Genomic DNA, 19,041 nt, shown 5'->3' with positions numbered 1-19,041 from the left:
GGTGCACATACTGGCTCCATACTGACCCCATGTGAATGCTGCATTCACACTGTGCAGGTGATACATAAAATCTACAGGATGCCTGTAGGATGTCCGCACAAACTACACTCTGATTGTCTAATTCCTCAATTTCTAAAAGTCGGGCTGCACTTACAGGCTCCCTGCACCGTCTTCCGGATTTAATGGGGGTTGAAAATTGAAAAATATCTATATGACATCCCTGCAACTTTACCCTTACATGTTGCATAAGTGTCTGCTATGACCTGTTGCCCCAACCATGCCTGTAGTAAAAATATTTGCAGCAACTTTTTAACTTTACGGCTCACAAAGCAGTTTGCCAATTTGTGTGGACCACTTGTGTGCCCAACAGACAACCCAGATCTAAGCCTAATTCAGGAATGGTAAAAGGCTCTCCGCTACCTTTCACATCCAGCTTGCACTCCACTTCATCCTTGCCCAACTCGTTGACAGCCATGCAGGAGTATTTGCCTCCGTCGAAGGTGCTTGGCTTCCGAATGTTGAGGGTCAGCACTCCCTGGTTGTTCTGCATCAAATACTTGGGATCCTCTCCAATGATCATTTTGTTCTTCATCCACACAATCTTAGGCTATGATGTAAACAAGATAAAAAATAGCAGAAAACCTACTTAGATCACATGAAAATATCTGTTTCTGTCCTTAATCTGATCAATTCAGATTTGTCATTATATTGGTGTAAATCAGCCTCTTCTCAATCGTAAATGTTTACCTTAGGGAAGCCTCTCACAGCACAGCTGATGGCCATACTGTAACCAGCAACAACCGTTCTGTCCACCAGCGGTTGAGTAAACTTGGGCGCACAGGTCATGTCCTTCTCCTTGTAAGGGTTTCTTTTGTGCTCGAGGGCTACAATAATAAAAAAAAACTAAATCACTGTGTGGCAGAGAAATTGAGTCATCCTGCACAAAAGTAGTGCAGAGAAGATTCATTACCAGCGCAGAATGTAATTTGCACTGCAAACATAAACAGTCCACCCACACATGAAATATAACGGTGCATGCAGGCTCTTAAACACCTGATTTAGAAATAACAGCTGTGTTCTTGCTGAGGCCAGGATCCTCACTTAAACCACAAAGGTTTTCACTGTAGACGCGGAATGAATATTCATTGCCCATTACCAGGTCTGAAACTGTGCAGTTTGTCCGTCTGTTATGGTCATAAACGGTGAACCATTCCTGGAGAACAAGAAAATAAAATATTACCAATATATAGAAGTGATTTGTCCTTAGAAGGTAACCTCCATTTCAGGTTATTTTAAAAAATGGCCCTAAATAATTCTGGCCATTTAATTAAAGATAAATATCAATGCCATCCTCTATCACCTTGGTCTTCATATCTGCTTTCTGGATACAGTATCCAGTAATCTCACTGTTGCCGTCATCTTTGGGTGGGTCCCACTCCAGAGCAGCGTTAAAGCCCCAAACGTCAGTAACTCTCACTTTTTGGGGTGGCCCTGGCTTCTCTGCTCAGGAGAAAAATCATCTTTTAGCACATTCAGATTCCTAATCATCTATTCAGGCGTTTTTTTGTCAGAATCCTTACCAATAATCCGAATATTAATAGTTGCTCTGTCTTCCATGTTCTCAATCTGTAACACCAGCTCATACGTTCCAGAGTGATCTCTCTCCGCCGAGCGAATGAAGAGGATGCTTTCCACATGTGAGGTGTGGGCATTGACCATCTTTGGGTCAATGGGTTTACCATCCTTGTACCAGGTGGCAACAGGTCGAGGCTTACCCTGTGGTCATAGTAGTACATAGTAGAAGTAATACTCCACATTTGAAAATGTCTAACCCAAAAATAGAGAAATTAAGTTAAGATGGCTCCTCTAACCTGGAATGGGATGGTCAGGTTGATCTTTTCTCCCACTCTCCTGATGTATTTTGTTCTTAGCTCGCGAGGAAGGCGAATCTTTGGATGTTCTGAAGCAGAGATGCACTTACTATTAATACCAGGGGATAATATGCAGCTATAAGGGAATTCATGGCTTGTGGAGAAACCCTTATGACTCTTGAATGTGGAGATAAAACGCATCGAAACGTTTAATTATGATGAGAACTGCTAAATCTGTCTGACTCACCAACAATTTCTCGGATGGTGACTGGCTGCGCCAAGGTCGCGGGTGGACTGCGACCGGCAATGTTCACCGCTATCACTCTGAAGTTGATTTTCTCCCCCACTGGAAGGTCACGCACCACAAATCCCTGCCGCTCACAAATATCTGTGTTAGCTTGAACCCAGTCCGTGCCTGAGAAAAACAGAAGACTTTGATTATCTCTTTTAATCAATATTGTGTATTTACTCATCAAGTATAAGAACCGGTTGTTGTTACCTCCCTCCTTGCAGTACTCAATGATGTAGCCATCCAGACCTCCAGCTCCGATCTTCTCTGGGGCGAGCCACTTCAAGCTGCATGTGCTGTCTGTCACATCGTGGACGGTCAGGCGAGTTGGCTCGCTAGTTGGTGCTGAAAGTGACAGAAAGAAAGACTCAGGAGATTAACGAACCAGCTTTGCCAAAGAGGTGTCGAGCACAAAGGGAGCTACAGACAAAGGCTCCGAAATGACAAAGTTACCGATGGGCATGAAGGGCTTGGAGTTCAGACTTGGCTGAGACATGCCGATGCTGTTAACGGCAAACACTCTCATCTCGTACAAAACTCCTTCAATCATCCTTTTGGCCTCGTATGTGGTTGACTCATACACATCAAAGTTCAGTTTTGTCCATCTGGAGGAGCCTTTCTTCTTCCTTTCCATGAGATAACCTGAAGGGATGGATGGAGGAATGATATTTCACATCACTTTTAAGGCTTTTTTTAGAAATGTGTTCAATCTACCTTTGATTGGCGCTCCCCCATCAAATTTGGGAGGCTCCCAAATAATAGTGGCACAGTCCTCTCCCACTCCAGTGCATTTAACATTCTCAGGGGGATCAGGCACATCTAAATTGAGATAAAGCAAAAGTTTTGAGCTTAAATAGACTTTAATATCTGGATGTTTTGAGGTGGAGAGGGGCCTCTTACCCACAATTTTCACCAACAGCATAGCCTTGTCCTCTCCAGCGGGGTTGGTGACACAGATACTATAGTTGCCCTCATCATCTCTTTCTGCCCCCTCAATGACAAAGCAGCTAAGGTCCTTCCGGGACTCTACCCTCACACGGCCTTCAGTCTCTGTGATTGGCTGAAATGAAAGAGGGTTTTTTTGGCCATTTTTTCAGACATAGAGCACATAGCAGGGCAAATCATGTACTTTTTCTAAGCATGTTTGATACTTTCAATGACTATTAGGGTTAAAAGGAAACTAAACATAAAACTTTTATGTGATGTGAGATGTTTGTGGCCTGATATGCTAAAATTTAAGAAACCATGATTCGTTTTAACACTTTACCTTTTATTTCTTATCATTTCATTAAAAAAGCTTTAGGTTACGAAACAAGTTTTGCTGGAATGTTTAATATTAGGCTGATCACTTCCATATTCCACATCTTTATTTTTCTAACACCTTATAAAGAAAATGAATTTGTGCAGAAACTGCCAAAAGGTAGATATCGGTAGGTAAGAATATGACCAAAATCTAATTCTTTAGGCTTGCAGTTCAAAATGACCAAAAATAATGTTTAATGTTTGTTAACATTTCTGTATAAAAATAAAAAAATGAAGTAAAGTTGAGTATTTTAGTCCAACTATTTTATGTGTTTCATGTCTACGTTTGTCAAGACACTGGTTTAAATTACAAAAGCACATATTTAATTAATGCAATAACAGATCTGGTTATGTTAGCTGAACATATGCAGGGATTTATTGCATTTGGATTTTAAATTGTTCTTTTTTTGCAACTTAGACACTCGTTTTAATGAAGAATTTTAACTTGGAATAGTATGATTTTATTCTGTTAATGTGAGTGCATGTTTGTGTGTGTATGTGTGTGTTGCCCTGCATTAAAATAAAGTTGACTGGGATTCCCAGTCCCTCAGGTTCCTCGCGTTCTTGCAAGAAATGTTGGAACCGCCACTTGACTTTATAGTACGGGTGTGTATCATTGTCTCTCACAAGATTCTAAACGCATCTTGATACATGGTCCACAAATTGATACGTAAAAGATTCAACTAACTTTTTGTGATGCGATACAGTCCGATTATTTTACTAAAAAAGCTATAAACTAGATATTTCTTATTACTACAAATAATAATCTATGGGATTTGACTGAGAAATGTATTCTGGCGTTCGGCTGGGATGACATAGAACTGGCGACCTATTCAGGATGGACTGGTTTAGTAGCTGTGTTGGCTCTAGCAACCACATGACCCCAAAAGGGATTCAGCAGGTTCAGAAAGAGGATTTCATTTTGGCTAAGTTTGTATGTGTTAGTGTCTTCTTGTGCAGTATTCCATACTGCCACAGACTAGCCCAGCTTTAAATTCTTACTTTATCTCCTTTAGACCAAACCACAGTGGGAGCTGGTTCTCCTGTGATCTCGACATCCAGGCGTAATTTGTTGCCCGCCACCACAATAATGGTATTCTGGGAGACCATGTTTCCCGTGGTGTCCAGGTGGATCTTTGGGGGATCTGTATTCCAGAAAAATGTATTTCTTAGGACTGAAGTAAGAAAGAAAGAGAGCGATAGTGCTGGGTATTTTTTGACTTGAAGTAAATTAAAGCTACTTACCTTGTCTGGGCACATAATCAATCTTGATTTCTGTTTAAAGAGAGGACAAGAGTTGACAATATTATTAATACAGTCATTAATGGACAAATGGCAGCTTATAAATCACTGTGCCTCTCACCCAAGAAGTTCAGTTTAGCAGAAAGTGACAGAGCATATCCATCAGGAACAAATGTGTAGTCTCCAGCATCCTCTGGCTTCACATCTTCAATTAACAGCCGGTGGAACCTGAAAAAGAGCAATTGAAGTGAAAAGAGTCTGCTTTACACTGTCAAGAGAAAAATGTGTTTCTCTAAACTCCTACACACTGTTATCCCCACCTTCCAATGTGAGTCATTTTGATGCGTTCGCTTGGTAGGACCTCCACGCCGTCTTTGTACCACTTTCCGGTGACCTTGTCATCAGACACTTCACACTTGAACATTGCCTGTTCTGTTGCTCTGACTGTTAAATCGGCGATGTCCTGCAACACTTCCAGCTCCTTTTCTGCATACGATGGAAACACAAAGAGACTACATCAGGCAGGGAACTTACAGAGAATCATGGTGCAGATATCTTGTGCTTAAAGACCCACTCAGATCATCTTTTGATCCACTTTATAAGAATTCCCAGTGGTCTTTTAATTAGGATTAAGTCATTTTTAGGCTAAATTAAAAAAAAAGTGTGCTGTTTTATAGGGCACTTCATTGGAAATTTCACTCTGAGTTGTGGGTGGGGCCATAAGAGAGGACCTCAGGGTAGGGAGCTTGTGGCCTCTTTTTTGTCTGCTCCTGATTCACAACAATTTGAATAAAAAAAATACTCAAAAATGCAATTATAGCTTAATTTTCCTAATTAATATCATCAGAAAAATTCAAAAGGAACATTTTGAAAACACAGAGGCCCAATCCAAATTCTTTTCTTCTCCTTTCCCCTCTATTTGAAGGAGCCTGTGAAGTGCAAGTGGTGTCCGGAATATTTAATATCCTCCAAGCGGAGGGATACAGAGGTTCCACGATGTGCTGTGCCGCTGAATAGAAGTGGTTTTCTTCACATAAGTGTGCTCTGAAGTACATTTAAGTACATTTAAATGTAAGTAATGACTTTTTGTTGTAGCATGACCTTTTAAAAATGATAAAACTGCTGTTGTTATGTATATTCCGGCACTGGAAGCTCAGCGCTAAAGCTAGCTGACTGGCGACTATTGATGACATCATCAAGTTAAAGTGATATCCAAAATCTGAGACACTATTTTGTCATAACTCTCCATTTGGAGGGGTAAATGTAGGTGTAGTGAGAAGGGGAAAATACAGATTGGGCCAAACAACATAATTTTCATCGGAGTGGGTCTCAAAAGTCAAAAAATCACCAAGTTCTAAAAGAAAATTCAGGACTGAGTGAGTGTTTTCTGGCTGCACCTTCCACCTCCAGCTCTCCTTTGGTGTGACCCCCGTTTGTCCAGGCATGGTACATGCCAATGTCATCCAGGGTAGCCTCTAGAATTATAAAAGTGTGCTTCTTTCCATCCTTTTTGAAGCGGTACTTGGAGGACTCTTTGTCTTTGTGGAGTTCTTGATCCTCAAAGCACCTTCAAATTTGAAAGAAAGTCGGAATAGAGAAATTACATTATATTAAGATAAATGTGCTTTCAAAGGGAACTGTGTTTGATAAACTGGTAAGAGGCAAAAGAAAGTATATTTACTGACCACATGACATGTGCACCTTCCTCTGACACTTCAATCTCAAACTCCACTCTTTCGCCCACAACCACATGGTAATCATCCATCAGCTTGGTGATGGTGACTGGAGGCTCTGAAGTGACAACAGCATTTGTTCACACTCGGCTCATGTCGTTAAGTTTTATGCATTTCACGAGAGTGTCAATTACACCTTTGACATAAACTTCCGTGGAGCACTTGTCCTCCCCGACCACACACTCGTACGCCGCGTCGTCAGCCAGATTGGTTTTGTTGATGGTCAGAGTTCGGACGTTCCCGTTGGCCTCCATGACGTACCTTCAGAGGGATCAGACAAGCACATCCTCACTTTATATTTAACTTCTGTCAGGCTGAACTCTTTTCCATATTGTCAACTTTAAATTTAGATAAAGAGGTTTTTTTTTCTGTGCGTGCATTAGCATGCTTGTAGCGTAAGGTGTCTTGACAGTGAGACCCCCTTTAACCCACTGGGAGGCTTCTTGTGACCACCTAAAAATAAAACACGGAGATGGCAGAATCGTCTCCAAGTATGACTTGGATAATTTTAGATGGATATTTTTAAAGCACTACCCATTATGTCCATGTAAACTTAGCTATTTTAGCCAAATGGAATTGGAAAACTTGATTAGGTAACAGGATTGAATTAAAACAATGAGCACATACTTGGCTGAAGGTTTGATCTCCTGGCCGTTCTTCAACCATTTGACCTGGGCGTTTGGATCAAGAACTTCACAAGACATGACAATTTTCTTCCCTTTGTCCACAGTGTAGCAAGATTCAAGCCTTTTCAGAAAAGCTAGAAGTACGGAGAGAAAAGTGGTTTATCCGTCAGTTTGGAAAATCTTTGAGCTCTTCTGTGTTCTTATCTTCATGCATCAGATACTTCTTGATTTTTTTTCTCCACGTTTTCTTCGTTCCTTGCTGACATGACTTACCCTCACTGTGCTTTACTGGCTGTTCTTTCATCTTTTTCAGACGCTTCAGCATGCCCCTCAGGTCAGTGATGCCATACTTAAAGGCAATTTTCTCATACTCGCTTGGGTGGGCACTTTTAAGCAATTCCCACACATCTATCTCTGGTTCCTGTTTTTCAGCTTTCTTCTTTCTGTCAATTAAAAAAGGAGGGAGGACTTCATTTGCTTAAATATATATTTTTAATAGAATATTGTATTTCATATATAATTACTTCTTGGTGGCTTTCAGTAGGGCACTGAAGTCAAGTTCTCCCTCATCCTCTCCAGCATCCCTGTATGCAAAGAAACACATAAATTCAATCCTTGCAGCCATGTCTGGTATTATAACCCTTTAAGTAAAGTATACGGCAATATGCAAATGAACTAGAAAGACCGTGTTATAAATAGCCTGCAAATGCACTTTTTCTTTCAGAGACTACTGAATCACAAAGCACTTACGCTCTCTTGAAAGCAGACAAAATATCTGCTTGCTCCTCCTGGTGTGCAGCTATATCAAGGAGAAATCGCAGACGACACAAATTATTACTGGATCGGATCAAAACAGCAGAATCGGAGTGGGCCGTTTACACTCACCCTCCACAGAAACCTCAAAAGTGGAGCTGTCGCATTTGTCTTTAGCTGTCACCTCACACCTGTAGCCGCCAGCGTCCCCTGGGACTGCTTTGACGATCTTCATTTCGTAAGTGTAGATCTGGGAGAGAAAAGGACGGTCAGTCGGTTGGGTATTCTTTGAAAAAGTAGGATCGGATCAAGCGCACACACTTTAGTATTTCTGTCGTAAGTTTCCTTGAACTGGAAATGCTTCCCAGCTTTGCTGCCAAGGTCCATCCACTTTCCCTTCAGCCACTTCATGGTGGGTTTTCTTGTCAGGGTGGTTGAGTCCACCTTGGCAACAACAGTCACGTCCGATCCTACCATCGACAAGAGAATTGGTGAGTTCAGTGCAATATATTGTTTTACATGTAAATCATGGACGTTTCCCACCGGCTACTGCCACTACGTTGCTTGGTGGTTTCTCCACAAAGAGTCCAGTGAGCTCAGTCGACTGGGGCTCTGAAACGAAGCATCACAAAACGCAGGAACATCACTTCCCATTCAAGAAAGTCACAGAAACATTTATGTGATCATAAATGCAACAAATCAAAGCACAAACGAATACACAGCATAGCTCATGTTCTCAACAAATCAAACGGGGAAAAGAATTGCGGAACATTTTTCTTGTTCTATTGAAAAAAAATCTATCAGACATGCAGGAATGCTCAGAACAAAAATTATATATATATTTTTGCTTCTTTGAGTGTCTCCACAAATTTAATCACAAATTTGATAGTGATTAAATGTTAAATAAATGCACTAGACCCGATGTGTACGTCTGTAGCCTTTTTAAAAAATAAACATGTTTTGGTGATTAAAAGGTGTTTGGAATAGAGGATAAAGATTGATCTAATACATGTAGATTCCCCTGTCCCATTTCTATGGTGTCTGCCGTTATATTGTATGAATGGCATTTCTGCAGGGAGTATTACAGAAAAAAACAAACAAAAAAACTATGAATTCGTAAATAAACTCGTAAAATTATGAGAAAAAAACTCAAAATTTTATGAGAATAAAAATGTGATAATATGAGAAAAGTCATAATTTTGCAAGTTTAGCCTAATGAAATTATGAGAAAAAAACTTGTTATTTTACATATTTGTTCCCATAAAATGATGAGGAAAAACTTGTAATTTTACAAGAGTTAAGTCCTGAAATTATGAAAAAAAGTCGTAATATTCCGAGAATAAAAATGTGATATTAAGAGTAAAAAGTCATAATTTTACAAGTTTATTCTAGTAAAATAATGGGGAAAATTTTTTATTTTACAAGAGTAAAGTCCTAAGATTATGAGAAAAAAGGTTTAATATTATTACAAGAATAAAAGTGTGATTTTATGAGAAAAAAAAGGAAGAACTTTATTCTTATAAAATTATGAGGAAAAAACTTGTAATTTTAGGTGAGTAAACTCTTAAAATTATGAGAAAAAATTTTTTTTCAAAGGGAAACGCTTAATTCTACGAGTCTTAAGTTGCATTTTAATACTACATTTGCAAACGCTAACATTTTTAGAAAATAAAAATAAAAATGTATTATGTGATTTGGTTATCTGATGAGGGGAAGATCGGTTATCCTTCTTCTGTTCACTCCAATATCATCATTTCAAAAACATTTGTGTAACAAATGGAAGCGATACAGTATATTTAACCAAAGGTCAAAGACTCTTATGGGTTAAACTATACTGTCTGCCTGAAATCACACAGAACCGTCAATAGACAGAGCAGACAAATGCCCAGTTGGAGTCAAGCAATCACAAAATCATTATTCTGTAAAGTATGGTCATAACCACCGCACACAGTCAACCGGTGACACTTTCATTCATGATGACGAGATCATGAGAAGAATCTGTTTAGAAACAAAGTAATCAAATGTGTTGATTACTGGTAATTTAGTCATAAAAAAATCAATTAAACATTTGAAAAACTTTGAGAACTTCCCTTGGACTCATTTCCTAGTAAAGACGGAAGTACTTTTACATCATGAACATGTTCCAGTTTTGTTTCTTTTACTACACAAATGTTTTTATGTTGTCAGCGCGTAAAGACGAGCTGCGAGAAGCAAAAGATTTTTTTAGGGTTCTGGTGAGAACCAGCTGGAAGTATTCAGTAGCTGCGGGAGTGATGATAATCCTCACACACACTATACCCCGGCAGACGGGGCTGTAAACAGTCTCGGTATGATAAGCTCTTCCCACACAGACATTTTACTCCCTAAAAATGTGCTGCAATGTAGTGCAATACCATCTGAGGATCAGAACACGGCATCAAATAAACCTCCAGAATAGAAGCTAAAGTCGATTCTGTCTCTACAAAAACACACATATAGAATGTCGTACTATGTTCAGATGTAATAGTTCTAAATTGTGTAATCTTAATATTTTTAAATCAAATTTGTCTTCTAATAATTTAAAAAAGGATTCAAATTTCTGGATATTTTTTTCATTTAAAAGTGAGTATTTTGCCAGTAGAGGCTAAGAAGAACTGATCGTCAAAGAGCTAAAATCAGTACTTGTTTCAGTCCGATTTGAGCGGCAAACATCACTTATGACTTAGAAAATATAAAGCTTATCTTCCCACAAACTGTTTCTGTAGTAGGAAAGACACCAAACTGTAATTTTTGCTCTGAAAAAAAACCTGAATTGTTCAGGTGTCTGGTTGCTAACTTAAGATGTGAGATAATGAACCACCAAATTTAAATCAAGTTTTATTTTCCATATCTTGGGATCAATGTATGGAACAACATGATGACCAATATCTAGTTTTCTAGATTTTCTATCCAGTTCTGACCAATAGAAAGCCTGACGGGTGGATTTGCTGGTTGCTTGTTTGCTTTTGAACAATATTACATAATAGTTTCTCACAGTTTTTGATTATATTTTGGCTTTTTTGCCTTGACTTTAGGATCTTTTTCTTCTTTTAGAAGTTGCTAAGTTTTTTTAAGCTACTTTTTGGTAGTTTTATTATTGCCATTATTTTTGTGATCAATGAACTGCTTGATTTTAAGACATTCATTGCAACATCACTTTTTCACATTTTATGGGGTAACATACTGGACAAAACCAAAAATTTCCCATTTAATGGCCTAATTCGGGTCACTTTATTTCTGTTTTATTGGTGGGAAGTTTAATATTGATCCATACCCGGCTAGTGATGTTAGACATGCTCCAATATTTTATTTTACAAGGCTGAATTCTTATTATGTGGTAATACGCTCTACAGAAGATTACAGACTTCTCAGAAGCCATGACCTACTCCTATTAGTCTCACCGGGGGTCCAAATGTCTCTGTTTACCTCTAACTATGGAACATTTCACAGACACTTCCCATAAGCAGTCAGTATCCCTGAACCTCTCGGCGCTTCCATAACCTCCGTCCGGCCCATTCATCTTCAGAACTCTGCTGGATCCGACCCAGCTACTGTCGAGCAACCCTGAACGGGTCTATAGCGGGGCGCTTCCATCACAGAGGAGACAGTTTGAGCTGTCATCCTGAAGAGGCGGGACAGGTGCAGTTTACTGACAACAACAGTAGCCCTTAGATTTCATTATAAAACCTGAGCTGTAATGCAGCAGCTTCACATGGTTGGCAATGGATCTAGGAATGAGCTGTGACCTTTGAAGCAAAACTGTGGATTGGAAATCAACCATCACACATGTTATCAAATTTAAAAGGATTGTCATACCTGGAACATTCAGTAGTTCTGCAACCAAAGATCTTGTTGTTGTCTTAGGGATATAAAATGAATCAGAGTTTGTACTTCTTCCTCATTGAGGCTAGAGGTGTTCTAGCTTCATTTTAGTTGCATGAGTTTATTTTGTTTTTGTGGTATAAGTGTGTTTATTCTTGAAATTACAAAATATGTCAAATATTTTTGTCTTTTTTGCTACTTATCTGTACCAGCTTTGTTTATATTCTAAATGAATGCAACAAATTGGAAATATTTCTTTCTCTCACTCTTTTTTTAGCAAATACATTTAAAAATCTGTTCTAAAGTCATCTTTCAACTCATATTTTATGTGAATGTTGTTTTATTTTTTAAAAGCAAATATTGACACTTGATTGTAAAGAATTAAAAAGGTAACATGAAAACTGTAAGGGCGCAACTTAAAATTGTATTACTGATTCTGCAGTTTTAAATAAAGTTAGATACCGAACTATATTTCTGATTTATGCATATGAACCAATGAGAAACTATGGACCGATAGACAAATATGTCCCGATTTGATGCATTTCAAAGGTCAGAAGTTTCTACTTTTACAGACATCAAAACTATTAGCCTTTAAAATGGTTAAAACTACATTAGAAAAACATTTTCAGACCAGTCCTCAAGGAAGTTGTCAAAGTTATTTCAAGTTATTTGTCACACTGACTATCACCTTTTTAACATCATTAACAAAAACGATAATTTTGGTCACATTAGCACGCTCGCAGAATGTTTTGTTCTTTTCTTACCATCCCCACCATCGTCTGAATCTGCAGCAGACAAGGAAGCAAACGGAACGGAAACGGCAACGATGAAGCAGAAGCTTAAAAAGCACAAAACTGCAACTTTGACAAACGCAGCTCAAATAAAAGCACATGCGTCACAACCAGTCTAAACAGAGAATCATTTCCTGCAGATATAAATGAATAAATCGCTGCACAGTTGAGGGAAAATCAAAAGGTCTAAAAACAATGAGAATCAAAGAACTACAAACAACATTGTCAAAAAAATAAAAGAATTATCAAATATTTTTGAGAACACACATGTAAGCTTAATATTGATCTAAAAGTGTTTAATACCTAATGTACTGTTTCAATAGACACACATAATGGGACATGTATGCACTCCCGTGTGCATACATCGAGTTAATCATAAAAGTGCATCATTCCTAGGACAGTAACTTACCTCCATCTGCTGGGGGGGCATCTAAAGAACATGAATGGAAATTAGCTAAAAATGCTAATATGTGGAGTGGTTTTTCAAGATATTTTGTTTTTTTTTTCAAGAACAAAAATTTATTAGTCGACCACTGTCTACTGAATCACAATAAAGTCTCATTGATCAGTCACAATGCAGAGGAAAGGGACCTTTATGAAAAAATACTGATTATAAATGGACCCATACCGTGCCAGTAAAGACTAAGGTCGAATCTGGATTCTTCCCCTACCCCTCCAATTGAAGGGGCATTTCAAAGAAAAGGGGTGTCCAAAAACGTTTTTTTTTTGTTGTTGTTTAGGGTAGAGCAAAGGGACATTTCTTCACTTGGGTTTTCTCTGAAGCAGAAGTTTATGTTTAAATTTGAGTGTTTTTCCGTGACCTTTTTAATGTTGTAAATCCAATGTTGCTAAAGATTTTCCGAGCGCTAGCAGATCCGAGCTAACGTAGGAGACCGGCGACTATTGATGACATCATCGAGTGGGAGTAACGTCCAAATTCCAACCCTAATCCCTATTTACTTAAAAACTATGCAGTGCAGGACTATATAGTGCCGTGAATTTCAAAAGCAATTCAGACACCATGCTCTTTACTTCTTCTTTTTATTTTATTTTATTTTTTAAAACTGCTGATATGACGTCACTGATTTCACAAAAAGCTAACATTTTATGACGTTTATTTATGACTCCACTATGTTCTGATGAGGAAAATGTGGATGGTTTATTGAAAAACTACATCTAAATATTTTTTTTCAAAAATCGTTCAAATGCAATGCATTGTGGTCTGTTTTCGCTAATATAGTGAGCATTGATGCACACTAGGTTTTCTCAAAGACTTCTGGGAAATTTCTTGGTCACTTTTGGAATTGTAGATTCTTACTACACTACAAAATGGAGTATACAGTGAGTAGTAACAGAATTTGGACAACCACTATTTTCCATAACTGTCTGTTTGGAAGGCTAAATATAGAGGAAGAATTCAGATTTTGCCTTTTAGTAAATACATATAATGTCACACATGTAGGAACATGTATGCATTCTGAACAGCATACATTCAGATGTTTATTGAAGCACATATTTTTATATAATATGTGGCATGTTTAGAGAGAGCATCCATATGCATCCATTCCCGGGATAGTGCCTTACCTCCATCTGCTGGGGGGGCATCTAAAAAATGCATAGAATGACCTCAATCATATTAAATAAATTAGAAATCTAAAAATGTCTAGAAAATGAGGATTAGGACACAGAAATAGTCGATTTGTGTGTTTGACCCATATATGCAAATTGAATTTTAGAGCTCCAACTTTAAGTTATGTGGGTTTTTTTGTTTTTTATTTAGAATGGCCCCATCATATTGTAAAACTATAAATTCTTTACAACTTAAACAGCTAAAGACATTTACTATTAAACACTTTTAAATTTAAACTCATTCTTCTCTCCTACAGGGAGATAATAGGCCGCTCTCCTTCTATCTGTGCACTCCATTTCAACATGGCTGAATGAACATTTTCACTGATGATGTAACATGTTCTTAGAGAAATGCCCCACACGCCATTCATCAGAGTGGCATGATAACAGCATGTGAAATCTGAATGAAGATGCTCTCCTGACGTGACGTTTTCATAAAAGCAAAGATGTGCTGCTCAGTGGACTGTGATTCATTGGAAGTTGGGAGTCGCTGCTTGCTCGGCACAAACAGCTGAGGCAGCAACGTGAGGGAAAAAACGTCAGACACTAAAGTCTTATCGTTGGGATGATCTGAAGAAGAAGAAAAAATTGAAGTTGGTGACTCACCCTCCCCCTCTGGTTTTACTGAAAGAAGAAGAAAAAAAAAAAGATTGGTGACATGTATAGGAAAAACATGACTCACTCTATCAAAATATACAGCAAAAAAAAAATGTTAGTATTTAAAGAAATGTTGTGTCAGCATCTCTTTTGGTTCCACTCCATTTGTGGCGCCTGAAAGTGGCGGCTATAAAATAGTTTTTCTGGTAAGTTCAAACCCATATCAGATGTCATGCTGACACTGATAATCCCAACAGTAAATCTAATTTATGGACTGATAAAATATGAAAAGAATCTTAACACTTTACTAAACTGACTCAACATCATCATCTCAGACAAGACGAAAAAAGAGCTTCAAAATGCAGCACTGTGGGAGTTATTGTTGAACCCTATCTCTGGTAAAAAGAAATTCTTCACGGAAATAGAGACATATAATGTATCCAGCTCCCCAAGTGTCCTTGGAGGTCAGCGAGGGGGCTGCTAAAGGCCAGGGACGGTTTCTTATGACCTCCCTGAAGTCATGCCACATTCTCTAAAGCTGCACACAGTTGCCTTGAATAGTGTGGCCAACTTTACTGCCAGGATTGTTATACATTATGAACTGCTTTGGATTGATTCTGCAGCTACGTTTCTGAAAATGATGTGTTTCAAACATGCATGTGAAAAGATTCTACATTTTTCATACACCTTGTTGTCAGAGGATTTAACACCTGCACTGAGTGCAGATCTACATCAGCATCTGCTGCGATGATCCACGTGGGATAGAAATCTCTACGATCTCGAGCAAGTTTGGGGTAAAACAAGGCAATGCACTTCTGAACAGCTGCTCCTCAGTCTGTAGGATCCTCTGAGACTACGTAGCTTCATGCGCAAAGGCTGTGGGACATACACATGAAACTACTATCATTTCTTTTTTCTGCTGTGTTGGTATAAATAAAAAAAGGTTACAAATATGCTTGTGTTCTCTTAGGGGAGTGAGTTCTTTTCATTTTCGTGCTGCGATCCGTCGTCTTTGTATCTACTGTATATCTTCCACTGACAGTCAGATTTACTGTGTGTTTAATGACTTGACATAAAGATAGATATTGGGTGGCAGGTCTATAGACAACCTGCAATTTTATGTGCACTAACTGTTTACAGTGATATCTCAGCACCAGAAACCAATGTTCCCTCTTTTGCAGATGATGTTACTTTTTATAATTCTACCAAATATTTAGTAAACTGTAAGTCTGACACAGATATTCATCTCTTAAGGCGCATGTGTCAAAGTCAAGGCCCGGGGGCCGGAACCGGCCCTCCATATCCTTTTTATTTTATTGCTATTAATGGCCCACTGCTATCTTGCGCTCATTTCTAACTTGTATAATTTTGACAAAATATATTTTTATGAAGGGTAAAATATTGAAAGTTATTTGAGGTTTAAGTTGATTTATTCTGGATTATTATTCCTGCCTTTTTATTATTCATAATTTTGTGAAAAGTAAGGGTTATAAGTTTTAAAAATTGGCATTCTGCTAGCTTTTTGGAATATTTTGGCATTTACTAAGATTTTTTTTAGGCTATTTTGGAGTTTAGCTAATGTTTAAGCTACATGCTAGCTGTTTTGGCTAATTTATGCTTTTTTGTTGTTGTTTTTTTCAGGCTGTTTTGGAGTTTAGCTAATATTTAAGCTACATGCTAGCTGTTTTTGGCTAATTTATGCTTTTTTTGTTGTTGTTTTTTTAGGCTGTTTTGGAGTTTAGCTAATATTTAAGCTACATGCTAGCTATTTTGGCTAATTTATGCTTTTTTGTTGTTGTTTTCTTTAGGCTGTTTTGGAGTTTAGCTAATATTTCAGCTACATGCTAGCTGTTCTTGCTAATTTATGCTTTTTTGTTATATTTTAGGCTGTTTTGGAGTTTAGCTAATCAGCTACATGCCAGCTGTTTTGGCTAATTTATGCTTTTTTGTTGTTGTTTAGGCTGTTTTGGAGATAGCTGATATTTCAGCTACATGCTAGCTGTTTTGGCTAATTTATGCTTTTTTGTTATATTTTAGGCTGTTTTGGAATTTAGCTAATCAGCTACATGCCAGCTGTTTTGGTAAATTGATGTTTTTTGTTGTTTTTTAGGCTGTTTTGGAGTTTAGCTAATATTTCAGCTACATGCTAGCTGTTTTGGCTAACCTATGTTTTTAATTTTTTTATTACTTTTTTTAGGCTATGGTATTTAGATAATATTTGATCTTTTCTCCGTCAGAATCTGCTGTAATTACGTTGATTGTGTTAATGGTTGAAAAATTACCAGTAAGTTAAAGATTTTTTGTTCAGGCGTCAAAACAGACAAACTCATTTAATCGTTCAAAGAGGGAATTAAATCACGTCGTCAATTTGCATTAAGCTTCACGTGTCTTGACAAAGACAAACTGCTCCGAGGAGAGTGGGAAAGCCTCACAGAGCGGTTATGGTTCAATTTTCCATCGTAGCGTTTCATCAGGACGCAGCGACGAAAGGAATTACGACCGTGCATCATATCATGTCTTTTGACCTCCGGCTACAAAACTGTCAAAAGTTTTGATCGACTGCACTGGAGTGGCGCCAAATTCAAGCCCCGAGCAGCAGCCCCCCCTCCCTGGCTAATCAGGAAGGAACTTCCTGTTTAAAAGCAGCCGATTACATAATGATTTATAAACGTCAGGGGCTGCAGAAATGGTCAAGTAAAACCTGATCCATCTGGGTGGGGTACTAGTTGATGAACTTAAAAGGAAAAAAAGCGCAAAAGGTCACTGCTTAATGTAGAGTATTTTTAGCAGCTGGGAGAGGGCAGGATTTGGCTTCTATTAAGTGAAGCCGTTCAGATAATGTTTCAGCACCACTTGTTTGTGTAGGATGAATATAGTCTTTTGATTTATCACGATTTAACATTAAAAAAATCAAGGCGTCTTAGATGAAAATCTTGCCGTGTGAGATAATAAGCACCTTTTAAATTATTTTTAAAAATATATACTTTTTTTAAACATATTGAAAGTGCTAAAATTTAGATTATTTTGGTAATGACTCATATATTATTCTCAATGGGATCTTCCGCTATTGCACATTTGAAACTCCCTGATACTGTTTCTGTGCACGTCTTTCTAGTAGATAGTTAATGACAGGAAAGGATGTTAAAAAAGCTACATTTTAATTTAAAATTTCACTTTTTTCACCCAGAATAAATTTGTTTTTCACGCATAAATACGTTTTAAAAGAGTTTATTTAAATCGTAGTTACTTTGTTACCTGACAACAGCTGCTCGCTTCTCAAAATCTCAAGTTTTGTTTTGACCACGTTCACAAACAGCTGGTGGGTTGCGGATGAAACTTAAGCCTTCTTAATTATTTCAAGTATTGGTAGCTTGTTAATTTAGAAACAGCTGCAAACCAAGTAGAGAGGGAAGCAACTTTGCCTCAGTTTCTTGCAAGTTCAATTAGTGTTATATTAGGATAACATTATGATAAAAAGTAACAGTGTTTAGACATTAAAGATAAAAAAGTCACAAAATTAATATAATTTCCAATGTATGACATGATTAAAATTACAAGCAACCTTTATTTTTTTTTTTTTTTCTGAAGATTTTACACATTAAACTTGGATTATTCCCATTTTTTTAAATTATTTTTTACAGAAAATACACAATAAATGGCTATATTTCCATAAAGTAGTGAGGAGAAACACAACAGCTCAGAAGTTATTACAGTGTCCTCAGTGATGTGACACTTCCTCTCTGATGTCATTTACACACAGGGAGTGAGTGAGGCAGCGTGACTATTTTTGACCTTTGAAATAACTTAATAAATAAAAATAAAGAGTAAAATTAAATTAATTTTGTCTTTTTTTTGTTTTTAATTGCTATTGTTTCACATTTTTGCAGTTAGAGTAAATATAAATGTTTACTTTAAGTGCATGAATGTAGTAGTAGTTTCAAAGTTTTTTCCTTTTTATTATCATCCGGTACTCTAAATGTCTTTTCAAAAATGCAAATTGAACTTTTTTTGGTGCAAATCTTTCATAAAAATCAGTTTTTTATGCATATTTTATTTCAGTAAAACTCATTACAGACCAAGTAAAATTCAAACATCAACACTGCAACCAAGTCTTCCTAATAATTTCAATAAATTATGCTGTAGTCTGCATACCTTCAGGGACCGGCTCAGGCATGGTTATTCCTGTGTCTTCTCTTTTCTGCGGTTTGACTGAGGGCTTGTGGGGCTTATTCCTTTTATTCCTCTCCGCTCAGTGTTATTCCAAGCTTCTTTGGAACTCAAGTCACCCACACCCATCAGAGAGCAAGAAGGTCCAGGGAGAAGGATGACACCCCTGAGGAGTCCACAAGTGGGAGCAGTCAGTGGGAG

At 37.7% G+C, this 19,041-nt stretch overlaps 1 protein-coding gene across 6 annotated transcripts in view; it reads right to left on the bottom strand.

The window, feature by feature from the left end:
• Nucleotides 1–19,041, bottom strand: part of LOC112154542 (myosin-binding protein C, fast-type) — a 21,517-nt gene extending 2,476 nt beyond the window's left edge. Inside the window, exons 1-30 of one of the 6 annotated variants that reach the window (XM_024285559.2) lie at nt 18,826–19,040; nt 14,683–14,700; nt 14,032–14,052; nt 12,857–12,877; nt 12,421–12,441; nt 8,360–8,428; nt 8,138–8,286; nt 7,949–8,066; nt 7,814–7,862; nt 7,588–7,647; nt 7,337–7,506; nt 7,065–7,197; nt 6,574–6,698; nt 6,390–6,495; nt 6,102–6,271; nt 5,025–5,190; nt 4,826–4,932; nt 4,708–4,737; nt 4,465–4,607; nt 3,061–3,220; nt 2,875–2,979; nt 2,614–2,802; nt 2,371–2,505; nt 2,119–2,286; nt 1,872–1,960; nt 1,581–1,776; nt 1,361–1,500; nt 1,054–1,213; nt 748–884; nt 421–607 (exon numbers count right to left, since the gene is read on the bottom strand). In XM_024285559.2, coding sequence (XP_024141327.1) covers nt 421–607; nt 748–884; nt 1,054–1,213; nt 1,361–1,500; nt 1,581–1,776; nt 1,872–1,960; nt 2,119–2,286; nt 2,371–2,505; nt 2,614–2,802; nt 2,875–2,979; nt 3,061–3,220; nt 4,465–4,607; nt 4,708–4,737; nt 4,826–4,932; nt 5,025–5,190; nt 6,102–6,271; nt 6,390–6,495; nt 6,574–6,698; nt 7,065–7,197; nt 7,337–7,506; nt 7,588–7,647; nt 7,814–7,862; nt 7,949–8,066; nt 8,138–8,286; nt 8,360–8,428; nt 12,421–12,441; nt 12,857–12,877; nt 14,032–14,052; nt 14,683–14,700; nt 18,826–18,847 — 3,364 coding nt within the window. In that variant the 5' untranslated portion in view covers nt 18,848–19,040. Of the gene's footprint in view, nt 1–420; nt 608–747; nt 885–1,053; nt 1,214–1,360; nt 1,501–1,580; nt 1,777–1,871; nt 1,961–2,118; nt 2,506–2,613; nt 2,803–2,874; nt 2,980–3,060; nt 3,221–4,464; nt 4,608–4,707; nt 4,738–4,825; nt 4,933–5,024; nt 5,191–6,101; nt 6,272–6,389; nt 6,496–6,573; nt 6,699–7,064; nt 7,198–7,336; nt 7,507–7,587; nt 7,648–7,813; nt 7,863–7,948; nt 8,067–8,137; nt 8,287–8,359; nt 8,429–11,260; nt 12,396–12,420; nt 12,442–12,856; nt 12,878–14,031; nt 14,053–14,682; nt 14,701–18,825 lie in introns of those variants that run through there. The other 5 variants (XM_024285555.2, XM_036217147.1, XM_024285556.2 and 2 more) reach the window with 5 other exon arrangements.

The sequence above is a fragment of the Oryzias melastigma genome, linkage group LG19 (assembly GCF_002922805.2).
Source record: "Oryzias melastigma strain HK-1 linkage group LG19, ASM292280v2, whole genome shotgun sequence".
In the NCBI taxonomy this organism is placed as follows: Eukaryota; Metazoa; Chordata; class Actinopteri; order Beloniformes; family Adrianichthyidae; genus Oryzias; species Oryzias melastigma.
Note: the sequence above shows the minus strand (reverse complement) of the source record. Positions and strands in the feature narration are given on the sequence as shown.